Raw genomic sequence first — 18,899 nt, 5'->3', positions numbered from 1 at the left:
AGAAGTAGATTATTAAAGGGTAGATGGAAAGGGTGAAAAAAAAAAATTAACAAACATGTTTCAAACAAACCTAAACTGTCCAATTTTTTAATGGTCCTTTATTGTCACGTGTACCGAGGTACAGTGAAATTTGATTTACCATACCATACAGTCATACCAAAAAAGCAAGATTCCAAACTACATAAAGATTAAACATAAACAGCTGGTGTGGTGGCTGTTGTTTAATCTTTATGTAGTTTTGTATCTTGCTTTTTTGGTATGACTGTATGGTAAATCAAATTTCACTGTACCTCTGTACACATGACAATAAAGGTCCATTGAACCATTGAAAAATTGGACAGCTTAGGTTTGTTTGAAACATGCTTGTTAATTATTTTCTTTGCACCCTTTCCATTCCATGCATCAGATGTTAAACCTTTTCTGAAATGCTTGTCAAATATTGCATCCATATTAAAATTAAGGACACCAACTCAATTCACAATATTATTCACAAAAGGCTATGTAGGCACAGCATACCAATTAAGGAATTAAATAGTGTTGCAGTTTATTGCTTGGGAAATCAAAGATAAACATCAAGCCCATGCTTCAGTTGTAAATGACATTGGTGAGACTCATCTAATCTCAAGGGTTAAAGTTGTAAAGAGAGGCTGGATCTTTATCAAGTAAAATAAAATTGAGTTTATTGTCATTGCACAAGTCTAGTGAGAAACATGTAGAATGAAAAATATAATCTGCTGGAATTTAGATGAATGAGAGATGATCTGATTGAAATATTTAAAACACTTCCGATTTATGATCCTTCCATAAGCTAGGGTACCATCCAATTCACCTCCCCCCTATTGTGGACACTGGACTTTGCCGATGGAACCGATGCATTACGATGCTGAGAACTACATTCTATACTCTGTAACTTCCCCTTCGCTCTGGAGTTTGGCTTGATTGTATTGATGTGCAGTATTATCTCATCTGTTTGAATAGCATGCAAGAGAAAGCTTTTCACTGTACCTCAGTTTTTTGACAATAATAAACCTCAACCTAAAGGGTTTGGTAAGGTGGAAGTACAGGACATCCTGTTCCAACTTGGATTTTCTTTTTTTGCTTTTCCACATTAGTTTCAACTTCTCCCTCACACAGTTCAGACAATGTCCACCAATCTTTTCAAACCTTTCCAGAATTCTCCTCAATGTCCTAGGAATGCTAATCCTTCCTATTTTAGTTTAGTTTAGAGATACAGATACAGCATGGAAACAGGCCCATTGGCCCACCGGGTCCGCTCCGACCTGCGATCCCCGCATATTAACACTATACTACACACACCAGGGACTATTTTTACATTTACCGAGCCAATTAACCTACAAACCTGTACGTCCCTGGAGTGTGGAAGGAAACCGAAGATCTAGGAGAAAACCCATGCAGGTCAAGGGGAAAAGCATACAAACTCCATACAGATAGCACCCATAGTTGGGATCGAAACCAGATCTTTGACGCTGCAAGCGCTGTAAGGCAGCAACTCTACCGCTGGGCCACTATTACACCACTTCTCCAGTCGTGTGTTACTTCATGCATCTTTTCACTTCAGTTCAATGGCATATAATACTGAAAATTATTTCGATTTCGTTCTTGCGCTTAAAATTTAGTTCATAGTTCAAAAGCAAACCACAATGCTATTCCTTCTTACAATCAGTAATACAAAAAGTTTAACCATTAAAACAATCACAATCTTCATGATGAAATGTTGTTATTTTATTTCACCCTTGACACTTCTGAACGTCACTAAAATTTAGAAACAAGGAACTATAGATGCTGGTTTACAAAAAAGGACAGTGCTGGAGTAACTCGATGGGTCAGGCAGCATCCCTGGAAAACATGAATAGGTGATGTTTCAGGATGGGACCTTTCTTCAGAATGAATGTGATGGGGGTTGGGGAGGGGGGGAGGAGGAGAGAGTGCTGAAAGAGAGGAGGGACAGAACAAAGCCTAGCAAGTAATAGATGGATACAAGCGAGGGGGGGGGGTTCAATAGACAATAGTCAATAGACAATAGTCAATAGACAATAGTCAATAGACAATAGGTGCAGGAGTAGACCATTCGGCCCCTTGAGCCAGCACCACCATTCAATGCGACCATGGCTGATCATTCTCAATCAGTACCCCCTTCCTGCCTTCTCCCCATACTCCCTGACTCCGCTATCCTTAAGAGCTCTATCTAGCTCTCTCTTGAATGCATTCAGAGAATTGGCCTCCACTGCCTTCCGAGGCAGTGAATTCCACAGATTCACAACTCTGACTGAAAAAGATTTTCCTCATCTCCGTTCTAAACGGCCTACCTCTTATTCTTCATGGGCAGATGGTTGGACAAAGGAGAGCCACATCACCAATCCATGTTCTCCAGAGATGCCATTTGACCCACTATATTACTCCAGCATTTTGTGTCTTTCATTCCTAATTTATTTTACATTTCTTGGAAAAGCCTCTATTTCAATTTATTCCTTGAAATTCTCATGTGCTAGATAATCGTGCCTTGACAGTAATAACTAAGTTAGAAAAGTCACCAAAGGTATCACAAATGTCTCAGTTGGAAAATGTAAGAATGTAATTAAATTCTTTACCCTTGTTGACTCAGGAAACTCTCCCCAAGACCACCGCATGTGGGACACGGGCAACAGCAAGTCAGTTGGTTTCACCATCAACTCCGAATCACTTTTAGGAGAAGCAGGCTGGGAATAGGATGTACTACCAAAAATAAAAACAAAATGAAAGAATATATTTGTTAAAAAAAACATTTATTGAAGTAATAAACCTGTCAGTGGTTCTTCAAAAATAATTTTTCCCAATAATCAAAAATTGGTGGTTTAAATATGGTGGACCTAGATTTATAATTTGTAAACCATTTGGAGCATAATCATGCCCACAAATAACCTTCACATTCTCTGCATTTGTACAGAAAAATAAAATCCTTAAGTGCTCAGTGCAGATTAAGAGAATTTTCCTGATCTTTTTGGCACAGGTGCTGCCCAGGTAGAGAGTCATGATGTCATACAGCACAGAAATAGACCCTTCAGCCCAACTTGTCCATGCTGCACTAAACGCCCCATCTACATTATTCCCACCTGCCGTGTTTGGCCTATATCCCTCTAAATCATCCTTTCCATGTACCTGTCCAAATGCCTTTTGAATGCTGTGTATACAGCATTCTACCTCCTCTGGCAGCTCGTTCCATATAATTACCTCACTCTGTATGAAAAAGTTGCCCCTTAGGTTCCCAGTAAATCTTGCCCCTCTCATCTTAAAACTATATCCTCTGTTTCTTGATTCCCATGCTCTGGGTGAAAACTGCACATTCACCCTATCTATTCCCCTCATGATTTTGTACACCTCTATAAGATCACCCTTCAGCCTTCTGCAACTAATAAAGTCCTAGCCTGTCAAAACTCTCCCCCTTAGCTCTGGCCCTTGAGTTCTGGCAATATCCTCGTAAATCTTCTCTGCGCTCTTTCCATCTTAATAACATCCTTCCTGAAGCAGGGTGACCAAAACTGAACAGAATATTCCAAATGCAGCCTCACCAACATCTTGAAGCGAAAATATTATTAACAGTGAACTGACTCCCATTGCAATGTACTTGGGCACTAATAATATGGTTATTATTCCAGGATTCTAATCAGATGCAGAATGCAAAATGGTTTTCATGTTTCCCACACTGCAACAGCATCGTCAAAAGTACTTTATTGGTTATAAAGCATGTTGGAATGCACTGAGAAACGGAAACAGTACCAACCCTTTTCTTTTTGTGCCCAGCTGTGAAACACAACCTTTCAGCTCAGAAACATATTTGCATAGCACAATCGAACTGTTCATAGAAATGTCTATCAAGATTCAAATAGTACAGGCATCTGCAAGATGCACAACAGAATGTGTGCTTGTTAGTTTAAATATAGTTGAAAAGCCAGTACATTCAACATGTTACAAACTGGACAGCAAAACAAAGCCAAAATTATTCAACGATTTGTACTCAGACTCACAGAAATATGACACGGATAAATAGAACATGGAAAAATACATCATGGGACAACAAGCCCTTCAGCCCATAAATTCCATGCTATACTTGATGCCAAGATAAATTATTCTCCTCTGTATGCAAGCAGAGGAGAATAATTTATCTTGGCATAAGAAGGATCCATATCCTTCTATTCCCTGTATATCCATATGCCTATCTAAAAGCTTCTTAAATGCCACTGTGGTATCTGCCCTCCATCGTTACCCTTGTCAGCGAGCTCCAGGCACCCACGGCACTGTAAAATACTTGTCCCACACATCTCCTTTACACTTTGTCCCTCTCAACTTAAAGCAATGTCTTCTCCACTTTGATATTTCCACCATCGGAAAAAAGGTTCAACTAGCCACACTGGTTAGTGCCTCCCATAATAATTTTATACATTTCCCCCTCAACCTCCAGTATTCTAGAGAAAATAATCCAAGTTTGCCCAACGTCTCCATGTAGCCAATGCGCCCTAATTCAGGCAGCATTCTGGCAAACCTTTTCTGCACCTGCTCCCAAGCTTCCACATCTTTCCTATAACGGGGCAACCAGAACTGCACGCAATACTCCAAATATGGTCTAACCAAAGTCCTACAGATAAGTACATGCAGTTATAAAATATCTGCTCGGATATATAATACTGTAATTAAAAAGATTGGATAGTCTGTTATATTTTTTGACATCGGGACTGTAAGACATACCTCTCAGTTGGATACAAGTCACCATCAGAATGTGGGTAAGTGACCTCATGGTGAAAGGTTGGAGATTCTTTCAAGTTATTTTCCTTCAAAGAAGAATATATCGATCCCCTGAACGAAGAAAATAATAGGATATCTTTTAAAGTTATATTTAAGCATAATTATATTTAACAATGGGATATAACAAAATAATTTTATTTATAATGATTAATAATGGCATATTTATTAAAGTTATATGCAGATCCTTTCTTAAGTGACAATATGGAAAATAACTGCAAGTAGAACATAAAACAAATACACCTCAGCAACAGGCTGCGACTTCTTTGATCACAATTTATTATTCCTATATTTCCTGCAAAATTAGATTCAAATTGAAGTGTACTTTACTTCCTTATTTTTCAACATTCAAGTTATTCACCATGTTTGCACAAATGGTAGAGGTACAGTCCCAGGTTCACAGCGACAGTACCAGGTCAGATTCTGATCTCGAGCACTATGTATGGAATTTGTACATTCTCCCCGTGACAGTGTGGGTTTCTTCCCCAGAGTGCTCCGGCTTCATAAGTTCACAAGTGATAGGAGCAGAATTAGGCCATTCGGCCCATCAAGTCTACTCCACTATTCAATCATGGCTGATCTATCTTTCCCTCTTAACTGTGGAATCTGTGGAATTCTCTGCCTCAGAAGGCAGTGGAGGCCAATTCTCTGAATGCATTCAAGAGAGAGCTGGATAGAGCTCTTAAGGATAGCAGTCAGGGGGTATGGGGAGAAGGCAGGAACGGGTACTGATTGAGAATGATCAGCCATGATCACATTGAATGGCGGTGCTGGCTCGAAGGGCCGAATGGCCTCCTCCTGCACCTATTGTCTATTGTCTATTAACCCCATTCTTTTGCCTTTTCCCCATAATCCTTGACCTGCCCCATCCCAAATACATGTCGCTTAGTGGTTTAATTGGCTGCAATAAATTGTCCCCAATGTATAAGTGAGGGGTGGAATTAGTGGGATAGAGGAAAAATTGGAGAGAAAAATGTGTGGAGAATAAGAAATGGGATTAATGTAGGATTAATGTGAATGGGTAGTAGTACTCAGTTGTCTGAAGGGTCTGTTTCGATGCTCTCTTTCCCTAGGATTCTATGTTAATCATTTACAAATAAAAACATAAACATAGAAAATAGGTGCAAGAATAGGCCATTCGGCACCTTCGAGCCAGCACCGCCATTCAATATGATCATGGATGATCATTCAAAATCAGTACACGGTTCCTGCTTTTTCCCCATATCCCTTGATTCCTTTAGCCCTAAGAGCTAAATCTAACTCTCTCTTGAAAACATCCAGTGAATTGGCCTCCACTGCCTTCTATGGCAGAGAATTCCAGATTTACAACTCTCTGGGTGAAAGAGTTTTTTCCATAAGGCCTACCCCTTATTCTTAAACCGTGACCCTTGGTTCTGGACTCCCCCAACATGGCCTTACATCTAGCCTGTCCAATCCCTTAAGAATTGTATTTGTTTCTATAAGATCCCCTCTCATCCTTCTAAATTCCAATGAATACAAGCCCAGTCGACCCATTCTTTCATCATATGTCAGTCCTGCCATTCCGGGAACTAGCCTGGTGAACTTGCGCTGCACTCCTTCAATAGCAAGAATAATAAAGGAATGGAATTGGAGGTGGGCAACCACCATTTCCATGATGCTACAGTCACCACATTTAAAGCCAAAAGAGATGTCTTGCACAAAGTAAACAAATTAAATGAATAATCGTACAGAAATGATTAACAAAGTTCAGGTAAAACAAATGCACAATAATTGTTTGTTAAAGAAACTTTAAAAAGAACAGATTTTGCAGGTCTGATATCATCACCATGGCTCATTTTTTTTTTTTTTAAAAGAGACCATCTAGTACTTAGTAAAATTGTATAAATCTTGAATAGGCTAAAGGAGAAAAATGTTTTCAATGAGCAGAGGAAATACATTCTTTCCTAAAGACAGCGACATATATTGGGTTTAAGCCAGAAGGCCATTTCCTGAAACTAACAATAAAATAATAAAATTGACCAGCAGCTCAATTTACAATTCGCAGGATTTCTTTCCCCTGCACAAATCGTTGTCCCATTTCAGCATTACTGACAAGTTTTCATGAAGAGATCATTTGTTCACCCAACTTGCCAATCTACTGAATTTGTGTTTTTAACTATTTTAGTGCTTTAAAGATTTTTTTCACATTGCAAAAATTACAAGATCAAAATTTGTTTCAACCTGGAAGAGTGTACCGGGATGTCTTCCTCAGAACTCATGTTCATTTCAAATATATCTTCACTTGCACCTGAAATGCGCTCTTCCTTTTTGCCATCGGGTTTAATTTTTTTCTTGCGTCGTTTCTTCTTCTTCCCCGAGCCGGAACACATAGTCTCTGGGCCCGTGCCCTGAACAACATTCTCCAAGTTCTGTCCCTCCCTCAGATCAGCTCCAGGTTTCTCCAAGTTCATTTCCTTGAAGAACTGTCCTTCTTCCGTATGGATGGGAGAGGTGGCCAAGTGAGGAGGAACTTCTTCCTGGCAAAATAAAAATCGGAAGCCCATTCAAAATGCAGGTTATGTCAACAGTAGACAGAAGATCAAGTGCTCTACCATTTTTTAAATACAGCCTCAAGTTCATAGAAATTCAGAGACTTTAATCTAAACCTACACATATTGCTGCTACCCATTTCATGAACACTAACTCGGGACGAGTTGCACCCCAGTCACTCCATCTTCTCCCATTGGGTAAAAGGTATAGAAGTGTGAAAACGCACACCTCCAGATTCAGGGACAGTTTCTTCCCAGCTGTTAACAGGCACCTGAACCATCCTACCACCAACTAGGGAGCAGTCCTGAACTTCTATCTACGTTATTGGAGAACCTCAGACTATCTTTGATCGGACTTTACTGGATTTATCTTGCACTAAACGTTATTCACATTGTTCTCTTTATCATGTAAATGCACACTGTCAACGGCTCGATTGTAATCATGTATTATCTTTCCGCTGACTGGTTAGCACGCTACAAAAACTTTGCACTGTACTGCAGTACACGTGACAAACTAAAATCAGACACCACTGAAATATTATTTTTGGGTTATAATGCAGTTTGGTACATTAATGTATGGAATTTTCTAGAATATTAATTGGTCCTGAATAGCTAGCAAGATAACTATAGATTTTCAAGACCAACTCATCGCTGTAGTACATCGATGTGCAAGCAAGGCATCTTTCACCCAAGGGATTGCCCAAGGAAAAACAAGCTTCCCATTTACCAGAACCATGTTCTTCTGCACATTCGGCTAAGTTCACACATTCCCAGGTAAACATGCTTTTTGTGTCAAGGACAAAAACTGAAACAAGGAATTGAAAAATATCAGAGTCCAGGTTTCTTAAAACTTTAGAGTAGATTTTCTTCTTGTAAAAGCACTACATCCAAATGTAGTTGTGTCAAATTCAAGAGACCAAATGAATACCGAAAGACTAAAATAGATGAAGGAAACCATGGAAACCAAATGCCGATGAAATCAAATGTGTTGTAACAGAGCAATCTCACAAAAGGCTACAGAAAGCGTATAATTAAAACCACATGCCTTGGCTGCTGCCTGCAGCATATGCTCTCAACAAGAGAAGCAAATCTTTTTATGAGAGCAATTAGTTACTTCCTCAGAACTTTTAAAAATACCAGTGCATGATTTAAAAAAAATGTTTTTTTAAAACAGGAATAGAGTTGCTGCTTTTTAAAAAGTTATATTTCCTTGAACAAATTGGACTGCCAAGGATAAAAAGTTGCAATTTGAAAGTAGGATCATGACAGACATTTTCTAATTTGAACTGTTTGGGCTTCCCCCCCACCCCCACCCCACCTACCTACTAAACTTAATGTTTTAGACCAAAACTTTCACGTGTAGAGTCGGCAGCAGAAGATTAAAGCTAAACTGCTCCAAATCAGTAAGAGGGCCAGATCATTGACACAACATCAGTCGAGCACTACTCTGCATCTGCAGTTTTTTCATCTGCAGTTTTTTCAGCATCATCTGTATAGCACTCGGTGATCATCAATGAGACTGGCTGACTTGTAGGCAAATTCCATGCCACTCATTCATCATTGCCGTGTGGGAGGTGTCAAGTGGCCAGTTTAAGCATGTTTTGGTAACAAAGGCGATTCCCTGCTCCCCGCACTGCCCCACTGCCAACTTTGCCACTCACGTCGATAACAATTTACAAATCATGAATTTGCTTCTGGCTCTATCATTTTCTTCCTTGGCCAACCCCGATGGGATTTCCATTGCTTATACTCCGTCCTTCTATCCTTATTTCCAGCCAAAGAAAACATCAGTCGAGGCGAAAACACCACAGTGGCTGCCTGACTATTGTTTTACCTTCACTTATTTTTTCCCCCCCTCAGAGTGGGGCCACTTTTGTGTGCTTATATATTCCACTTTGGAAAAAGATTAACCAGCAAACTTGGCTCCCGTTTTCCTTCTCATGAAGAACAGCATGTCAAAGTAACCTTTCCATCGAGATGCAGTTTAACAGAAGCAGTTCTTTGCCACACAATTGCATTTCTAACAGGCCTCTGCATCAAGCTACTGCAACGCCTACTGTGGAGCCAACTGTGCAACAAGTCAGACAAAAATAACATCTCTCCCATGCAGAAGAACAAAACAGATTTAAAATGAAGAAACCATTATGGGCTGCCATCTCATTTAATAACCACATTGATTGCTTGCTGGCTAAAAATAGGAATAACGTGTACAGTTATATACAAACACAATTTATAAAATCTAATTATGGCACAAAAATGAATCTACAGCAAAAATGGCCCTTTTTAGTACAGGTGCTCCTCAGCTTACCATGGGATTCCGTTCTGAGAAACCCATCGCAAACCGAACATATTGTAAGTCGAAATGCATTTAATGCACCTGATCACGTGGCCGGAAGCGAGCTGCGGCTCGCTACGGGTCGCTGCCCTTTGCACCATCGCAAAGTCGAAATATCACAAGTTAAAGCATCGTAAGCCAGGGAGCACCTGTAATTTACTTTTACGTTAGAGATACAGCCCTATATCTGTATACAGCCGGCTTTCTCCCACATTCGAATGACGTACAGGTTTGTAGGTTAATTGGCTTTGGTAAAATTATAAAGTGTCCTTAGTGTGTAGGATAGTGTTGGTGTACGGGGTGATCTCAGGTCGGTGAAACAGGTACTTCGGCCCACCAAGTCCACGCCTACCAGCGATCACCCTGTACACCAGCACTATCGTACACACTAGGGGCACTTTACAATTTTACCAAAGCCAATTAACCTACAAAGCTGTACGTCTTTGGAATGTGGGAGATAACTGGAGCACCCAGACAAGATCCACGTGGTCACAGGGAGAATGTACAAGCTCCGTACAGATGGCACCTGTAGTTAGGTGTCTCTGATGGCACCTGTAATTAGGCAGCAACTCTAACACTGCGCCACCGTGCTGCAAACTGGATAAAAGTCTCTCTCAACTAATTAAAACCCATAATTCATAACGTTCTTATTTTCCCCTCACTGTTCAGAGATCAATGAAAACTCCTTAGCATTCAAATCTGCAAATGAGGTGGCTGCTTGCTGGCACGAGGGCCAAAAGTTTAAACTCCCAAAGGCTTGGCAACTAACCAGCGGGTGGATATATTCCCAGCCATCATAGAGAATTTGGGGATTTCCACTCACTGTCATTACTCGTCATCCTTCATCACTAACTCTTCTAAACAATTGGGTTAGTCCCCTATTTCAGGGGTGTGTGTGCGCGCATATACACACACATATACACACACACACATATGACTCTGATTGTGGGCCTTCAATTGACGCGAATATATGCTGAAGGGAGATGATAATAAACCCAACAAGAGTCCTGGAGAGATAACACCTTTAACAATTGTTAACAACAGCAATATCCCAGTGCGAGATCCTTGCCAGAACTTGAATATCATCGGGCTATCCAAACATTCTGGGAATTTCAATGGGCAAAGATCACAGGGAAGTCTTGCACTCATCACAAATGTGGTTATAAAAATCTTTCCCATAGCCTGAGAAACAACCGAAAGCTTCAATGACTCAGTGTTTAATCTGGTGCAAGAACTGGTACAAGGATCCTGGAATCACTGATTATTTTCTTTGTCATCAAAATCAATCCTTCCTTTTCATAGTAAACACTAATCTTTTCATTCAATTTTCAGGAAACAAAATAGAGATTAAAATTATATTGGCTAAATTCAAAAGTTATGGTAATTAACGTAACCAGCAGCTAGGAGTTTCATTTTAGCAGGAAAAAAAAGAGATCATTTCAGTTATGCACTTTGACACTTAAGCACTATTTGTAAGACAAAAGTGAAATGCTACTTGACTTGAGCAGCAGTCTAAAATTAAACAAAGTTGTTGAACGAACAAATCTCTCTTTCATCGTGCCCATCATTTGTCACAAACCCCAATACCACTTTATTTGTAAATGTTTAAAGTTGTTACGTACATTTTCTTTCTCCGTCTCTTGTACAAAGAATGCTTCTCCATTATCGCCCAACTTCATGTGCAGATCAACAGGGTCACCATTAATCTCGATGTCAATCTGCAAATGCCAAAATAACAATTTTCTCAAAAATCAAGTTCTCCATGTATCTCCTTCACGCATTGTACCAAATCAGTTAGTTACAAAAGTGCTAAACATTTAATGAACCTCAAAGGATTAGGATGTCCATCAGTTGTTGGTTTGAAGTGCGGATAAAGGTGAGCACTCTCATAAAGCGTTGAGCATTTGCACGTGAGATCAGAAGTTGGCCATTTGGACCTTGTGTTTTGGTCATCAAAGCCGGTTCAACTACTTACTAAGATCGGTCTTTTACCTCAATGTTAATTTCTTTCATTATCCTATAACCTTTGGGTCCTTCAATATCCGAAAACTTGCGAGTTGCATTTGGAATTTGAGTTTATTAATTGAGGCCGAGCCTTGACATCGCTCAAGGTTGGGAATTCCAATTATTCTGCATGAAGCCATTTCTCTCCATCTCACCCCTATCACTGGAACAGTGGCGTGAGTTTGAGGTCAAAGTGGGGATCGATGGCAAAGTTGATAAAAGTTACAAAATACATGCAGGTGCTTGGGGCAATATCAATCCAGTCATCAATCCAGTCACAAGGGCGGCACGGTGGCGCAGCGGTAGAGTTGCTGCCTTACAGCGAGTGCAGCGCCGGAGACTCAGGTTCGATCCTGACTACGGGCGCCGTCTGGACAGAGTTTGTACGTTCTCCCCGTGACCTGCGTGGGTTTTCTCCGAGATCTTCGGTTTCCTCCCACACTCCAAAGACGAGATAATTGGCTGGGTAAATGTAAAAATTGTCCCTAGTGGGTGTAGGATAGTGTTAGTGTGCGGGGATTGCTGGGCGGCGCGGACCCGGTGGGCCGAAGGGCCTGTTTCTGCGCTGTATCTCTAAATCTAAATTTAAAAAAAATCTTTTTAAAAAATGTAACAGAAAAGGGGTTGGTGCCAGAGTAGTTTGGAGTGAAAAGGTTGTGGTAACAAGGGTCCAGATCTCCACCTACCTTTTGATTTGATTTGTAGAAAGGGAAAGGAGGCAGAGAAGTTGTTCGAGTCATGTTCAGTCAGGCAAAGGAGAGTGTTAGTAAAGGGGAACTGGAAGTTGAAATTATAATTGTTTATCACAAGTAGGACATGTTAAGTTTAATTCACCTGTTAATAGTTTTACTCTGCATTTGAATAAGTTAGCAAATTCTATGCAAAGAAAAACACACAATAGCTTTCATTCAAGGGGTTAGTTCCAAACCAATCTCCACCTTTAAACTGTCTGGAGAGTAACATTCAAAACAGCATTTGCCAAAATCTGCTGAGATAGTTTTACACACCAACTAAGGTAGCTTCAACTCTGCTCTCAACATACTTTTGATATTCAGATTCTCACACATTATAGTGATGGCATTGAAAGTGGCGGCGCCTAACGGCTACGGCTCGCTAGCAGTCTGTTCGTCTTTTTTCCTTTTTTTTGTTGTGTGTCGGTGTTGGGATGGGTTTTTGTTTTTTTTTGGTTGTGTATGTGTGGGGGGGGGGGGGTGGTGGTGGTGTGGGTGGGGGAAACCTTTCTCTTTTAGGTCTCTTCCTCACGGCGCGGGGTGCGGCTCGGCCGCGGGGCCTAACATCGCCCGGCGCGGCTTGGCCGCTGGACTTAACATCGCCCGGCGCTGCTCGGCCGCTGGACTTAACATCGCCCGGCGCTGCTCGGCCGCTGGACTTAACAGTGCCTGGTGCGGCTTGGCCGCGGGGCCTTCCTTCGCCCGGTGCGGCTCGGCCGCGGGGCCTAACATCGCTGGTGCGCTCTGCCGCGGGACTTAACAGTGCTCGGTGCGGCTTGGCCGCGGGGCCTTCCATCGCCCGGTGCGGCTCGGCCGCGGGGCCTAACATCGCTGGTGCGGCTCGGCCGCGGGACTTAACAGTGCCCGGTGCGGCTCGGCCGCGGGGCCTAACATCGCTGGTGCGGCTCGGCCGCTGGATTTAACAGTGCCCGGTGCGGCTCGGCCGCGGGGCCTAACATCGCTGGTGCGGCTCGGCCGCTGGACTTAACAGTGCCCGGGCCGCGGGGCCTAACATCGCCCGGCGCGGCTCGGCCGCGGGACTTTTCATCGCTGGTACGGCTCGGCCGCTGGACTTAACATCGCTCGGTGCGGCTTGGCCGCGGGGCCTTCCATCGCCCGGTGCGGCTCGGCCGCGGGGCCTAACATCGCCCGGTGCGGCTCGGCCGCTGGACTTAACATCGCCCGGTGCGGCTCGGCCGCGGGACTTAGCTGCGCACGGCTCGGTCGCGGGGCCTTCCACCGCCCGGTTCGGCCGCGAGACGTCTCAGCGCCCGGTGCGACTTGGCCGCGGGGACTTCCATCCCCTTGCGGGGACTGTGCGGGTAGGTCGGGGACGAGCGTGGGGAAGAGAGTGGAAGTTTTGTTGCCTCCATCACAGTGAGGGGGTGTTTGGAGTCACTGTGATGGACGTTATGTGTTGGGGTCATGTGTCTTGTGTCTTGTGTTCTTTTTTGTGTGTGACTGCTATGTAGTTTCGTTCGGTACCGAATGACAAATAAAGCTCTGTTGAACTGTTGAACTGTTGAAAAGAATTTGATTAACCACCTATTTAATATTCCGTAGGTGACCTTTGGATCAAAAGATACAAGAATAAGACTGATAATTCTGGTTACATTTCCTGATTGTTAATTTGCATCAATAGAATGAGAGTGATGAAGTGCAGGTCAGAGAGTGAGACAGTGCGGAAACAGGCCCTTCGGCCCAACTCGCCCACACCGGCCAACAATGACCCAGTTACACTAGCCCCACTTGCCTGCGCTTTGTCCATATCCCTCCAAGCCTGTCCTATTCACGTACTTGTCTAACTGTTTCTCAAATGATGACAATATCTTTCCTATAACATGGTGCCCAGAACTGAACACAATATTCCAAATGCGGTCTCACCAACGTCTTATACAACTGCAACATGACCTCCCAACTTCTATACTCAATACTCTGACCGATGAAGGCCAAAGTGCCAAAAGCCTATTTGACCACCATATCTACCTGCGACTTGACCTGCAAGGAACCATGCACTTGTACTCCTAGATCCCTCTGCACTGCAAGACTACCCAGAGGCCTACCATTTACTGTGTAGGTCCTGCCCTTGTTGAACGTCCCAAAATGCAACACCTCACACTTCTATGTGTAAAATCCATCAACCATTCCTCCGCCCATCTGGCCAATCGATCCAGATCCTGCTGCAATCTTTCACAACTATCTTCACTATCTGTAAAATCACTAACTTTTGTATCATCAACTTGCTAATCTTGCCCTGTATGTTCTCATCCAAATCATTGATGACAAACAGTAACGGGCCCAGCACCGAACCCTGTGGCACACCACTAGTCACAGGCCTCCAGTCCAAGAAGCAACCTTCCACATCACCCTCTGCTTCCCTCCATGGAGCCAATTTGCTATCCATTCAGCTCTCTCTCCTTGGATCCCATGCGATCTAACCTTCCAGAGCAGCCTACCGTGCGGCACCTTGTCGAACGCCTCACTGAAATCCATGTACACAACATCTACAGCTCTGCCCTCATCGATCTTTTTGGTCACGTCTTCAAAAAAAATCAATCAGATTGGTGAGACACAACCTCCCACGTACAAAACCATGCTGACTGTCCCTAATTTGCTCTTGCCCATCCAAATGCCTGTATAACCTATCGCTCAGAATACTCTCCAACTACAGATGTTAAGCTCACCAGCCTGTAGTTCCCAGCATTTTCCCTGCAGCCCTTCTTGAAAAGATGCAAAACATTTGCCACCCTCCAGTCTTCCGGCACCTCTCCTGTATTTAAGGACGACGCATAAATTTCAACCAGGGCTCCCGCAATTTCCTCTCTAGTTTCCCGCAATGTTCTCGCGAATGTACAAGCTGAGCAACAAAAATAATTTCAGTGCTTATTCTAAATTTCCAGATCCACCTCCATCTGCCCAAGTGCCCTTAAGTGTGTCAATTACTTTAAACATCATTTGTCTTGCATACAAATTTAAATTAACATTGTTATCAATAGCTCTGGCTTCAGAAAACTCCCTTCTCTTCCCCAATGAATAATTTGTGACATTTCCTACAAGTCCTTTTTAATGTAAATAAGTTCATTAATTGGTGAACAGTTGCGATCTCGTTTAGTACAGCATGTAACTAAAAATGGATCGACCAGCTACAGCTCACCTTGCAACTAGCAGGCAATTCTCTGCCTTCAAGTGATCCATATCCCTTTCTTATAGCCTCTTAAATGCCACAATGGTAGCTGCTTCAACTACCCCTGGCAGCACATTCCAGCAACCACCACTACTTTTTTTTTTTTTTTTAAACGCACCCCACACATTTCCTCTAACTTTGTCTTCTGGTCTTTGACATTTCAACCATGGGGGAAAACATTCTCACTGCCTACCCAATCTAAGCCTCTCATAATTGTATCTTCCATCAGGTCTCCCCTCAATTACATCTAATCCAGGTAGCATCTGGTAAACCTCCCCTGCATTCTCTCCAAAGCACCCACATTCCTCCTGTAATCAGATCTGTACACAATACTGTACATCCAAGCCAAAATGTTTTATAAAGTTACACCATAACTTCCGATTCTTAGTCAATATCCTGACTGATGAAAGCAACTATGCTATACACCTTCTTGGCCGTTATCTACTTATCATATTACTTTCAGACAGAAGACTTCAAAAACAAATCAAATTCTTCAAAAAACAACAACAACAACAAAAACTTCAAATAGCCCTTGCTTTCCCTGTCTCTCCATCCCCTCCCACTTCCCAGTTCTCCCACTAGTCGTACTGTCTCTGACTACATTCTATCTCTGTCCCGCTCACTTCCCTGACATCAGTCTGAAGAAGGGTCTTGACCCGAAACGTCGCCCATTCTTCTTTCCAGAGATGCTGCCTGTCCCGCTGAGTTACTCCAGCTTTTTGTGTCTAACTTCAAAAACACAACTGATTTCAGAAATCATTGAAGAATCCACGACCTGTGACATCATCTGCCCATTTCCCTCCACAGATGCAGCCTGACCTGGTGCACTCTTCTACTAGTTTGATTTTATTGCTCAAGAGTCCAACATCTTCTAGTCTCTCTCGTCTCCAAGCTTAGTTTAGTTTAGAGATACAGCGTGGAAACAGATCCTTCGGCCCATGGAGTCCAGGCTGACCAGCGATCCCCCTGTACACTCACACTATCCTACACACGAGGGACAATTTACTATCTTTACCAAAGCCAATTGACCTACAAACCTGTCATGTGTTTGGAGTGTAGGAGAAATCCAGAGCACCTGGGGAAAACCCACATGGTCACAGGGAGAACGTACAAACTCCGTCCAGATTGCACCTGTTGTAAGGATCGAGCCATGGTCTCTGGCACTGTAAGGTAACTCTACTGCTGTGCACTATATTTATGAAGATAAAGCTTTGCCCCTTTTAGTTTCATGAATACAAACAACATATAAAAAAAATAGCACATTGCCCATCATAGTGTGATCGACAGTTTATGTTATTCTACATTAAAGGGTGCATTGCATGATCACACTTTTTACAACATCAAACGAAGCCTTTGATTTGGCCCACGGAGTCTCAGCTGATGTCGTAAAAAGACCTTTTTCCCCTGCTTATTTCCTGTAACCTATTCTCTCCCACATGCCTCTATTGACGTGGACTGATAAAAAAGTATGACTAGTGTGTCGCCTCAAATAGATTTTGTTAATTTAATGCAACTTTTTTATTAATCAAAGTTGGGAACCCACCACATTTTCCTTCGACCGAAGCACTCCGAGCTTTCCAAACCGAACATGAAATGGAGAGCACTGGTAAGTGCCATCTTGTTGTTGAACCACAATGACATCTATACATCCAGAGAGCGTTGCAGGATTCAATCCCCTGTACAGTTCTTTCACTGTTATCAGCAATTGCCCAACATAGTTCATGGTTTGCGACTGGAAGGGAAGCACAAGGACAGTGTTAAAACACACGTGGCAGGGACATTTTACACTCAATTTCATTTTATGCACGATATTTTTTCTATTTTAATGCAAAGCTCTAATCACATCACCAATAAGAAATGATAGATACGGGGCGGCATAGTGGTAGAGTTGCTGCCTTACAGCACCAGGGACCCGGGTTCAATCCTGACTGCGGGTGCTGCCTGTACGGAGTTTGTACGTTCTCCCCGTGACTGCGTGGGTACTCTGGTTTCCTCCCACATTCCAAAGACGTAGGGCTGTGTGTTGAGCCCCATCCTTTACTCCCTCTACACTCACGACTGCGCCCCCACCCATCCCACCAACACCATCATCAAGTTCGCGGATGACACGACTGTGGTTGGACTCATCTCAGAAGGAGATGAGACAGCCTATAGGGATGAAATCCAAAGGCTGGCAGCATGGTGTTCAGTGAACAATCTGGTCCTGAACTCCTCCAAAACAAAGGAACTTATAATTGACTTTAGGAAAACCAGTGGAGATTACGACCCACTCTACATCAATGGGGTCTGTGTGGAAAGGGTACCAGCTTTCAGGTTCCTGGGTACGCACATCGCAGAGGATCTCACCTGGTCTACCAACACCATCACCACAGTAAAGAAGGCACAGCAGAGACTCCACTTCCTGAGGATCCTCAGGAAAACCAACCTGCAGGAGAAGCTCATGTTGTCCTTCTATCGCTGCTCCATCGAGAGTGTGCTGGCATACTGTATAACCACATGGTATGCCAGCTGCTCAGAAAAGGACAGGAAGGCCCTTCAGAGGGTCATCACGACGGCCCAGAAAATCATCGGCTGCTCACTGCCCTCCCTGGAGCACCTGTTCAGCCTACGCTGCCTCAGTAGAGCAGGCAAAATAATAAAAGATCCATCCCACCCCGGCCACCGTCTGTTTGTTCATCTGCCCTCTGGTCGACGTTTCAGGTCGATAAAATCCCGAACAAACAGACTTAAGAACAGTTTTTACCCCAGGGCCATACGAGAACTGAACACTACCTTTGCACTAGGCAACACTAAAAAATCTTTGTACTTAACATAATTGTATTTAATTGTATTTATGTATTTATTTGTTTTTGCATTTATTGCATATATGTTTGTACGCACCGTCAGGATTGGCTATTTTTTAATTTCGTGGTACTCGTTGCAATGACAATAAATGAATATTATTATTATTATTATTAATTGGCTTCAGTAACAATGTAAATTGTCCCTAGTGTGTAGGATGATGCTAGTGTACGGGGGTGATTGTTGGTTGGCTTGGACTCGGTGAGCCGAAGAACCTGTTTCCATGCTGTATCTCTAAACCAAACTAGATGTTCACATTAAAAGTGTTAAGGTATAGAAAAGATCTGCCGATGCTGGTTTAAATCGAAGGTAGACACGAAATGCTGGAGTAACTCAACGGGACAGGAAGCATCTCTGGAGAGAAGGAATGAGTGATGTTTCGGGTCGAGGCCCCTCTTCAGATTGTCAGGGGAGTGGGCGAGACAGAAATAGAATATAGTCGGAGACAGTAAGACTGGTGGGAGAACTGGGAAGGGGGAGGGGATAGAGAGAGAGGGAAA

General features: G+C 42.9%; 1 protein-coding gene across 2 annotated transcripts in view; it reads right to left on the bottom strand.

The window, feature by feature from the left end:
* The window catches only part of lpin2 (lipin 2), a 94,811-nt gene that overhangs the window by 34,674 nt on the left and 41,238 nt on the right, over nucleotides 1–18,899 (bottom strand). For both annotated transcript variants that reach the window (XM_078397282.1, XM_078397281.1), the window contains exons 2-6: nucleotides 17,102–17,290; nucleotides 11,262–11,357; nucleotides 6,997–7,292; nucleotides 4,741–4,848; nucleotides 2,610–2,733 (exon numbers count right to left, since the gene is read on the bottom strand). In XM_078397282.1, coding sequence (XP_078253408.1) covers nucleotides 2,610–2,733; nucleotides 4,741–4,848; nucleotides 6,997–7,292; nucleotides 11,262–11,357; nucleotides 17,102–17,281 — 804 coding nt within the window. In that variant the 5' untranslated portion in view covers nucleotides 17,282–17,290. The remainder of the gene's footprint in view (nucleotides 1–2,609; nucleotides 2,734–4,740; nucleotides 4,849–6,996; nucleotides 7,293–11,261; nucleotides 11,358–17,101; nucleotides 17,291–18,899) is intronic.

This window comes from Rhinoraja longicauda, chromosome 4 (genome assembly GCF_053455715.1).
Source record: "Rhinoraja longicauda isolate Sanriku21f chromosome 4, sRhiLon1.1, whole genome shotgun sequence".
Taxonomy (NCBI): domain Eukaryota; kingdom Metazoa; phylum Chordata; class Chondrichthyes; order Rajiformes; family Arhynchobatidae; genus Rhinoraja; species Rhinoraja longicauda.
The sequence above is the reverse complement of the archived record's forward strand: the minus strand, read 5'-3'. Positions and strand labels throughout refer to the sequence as shown.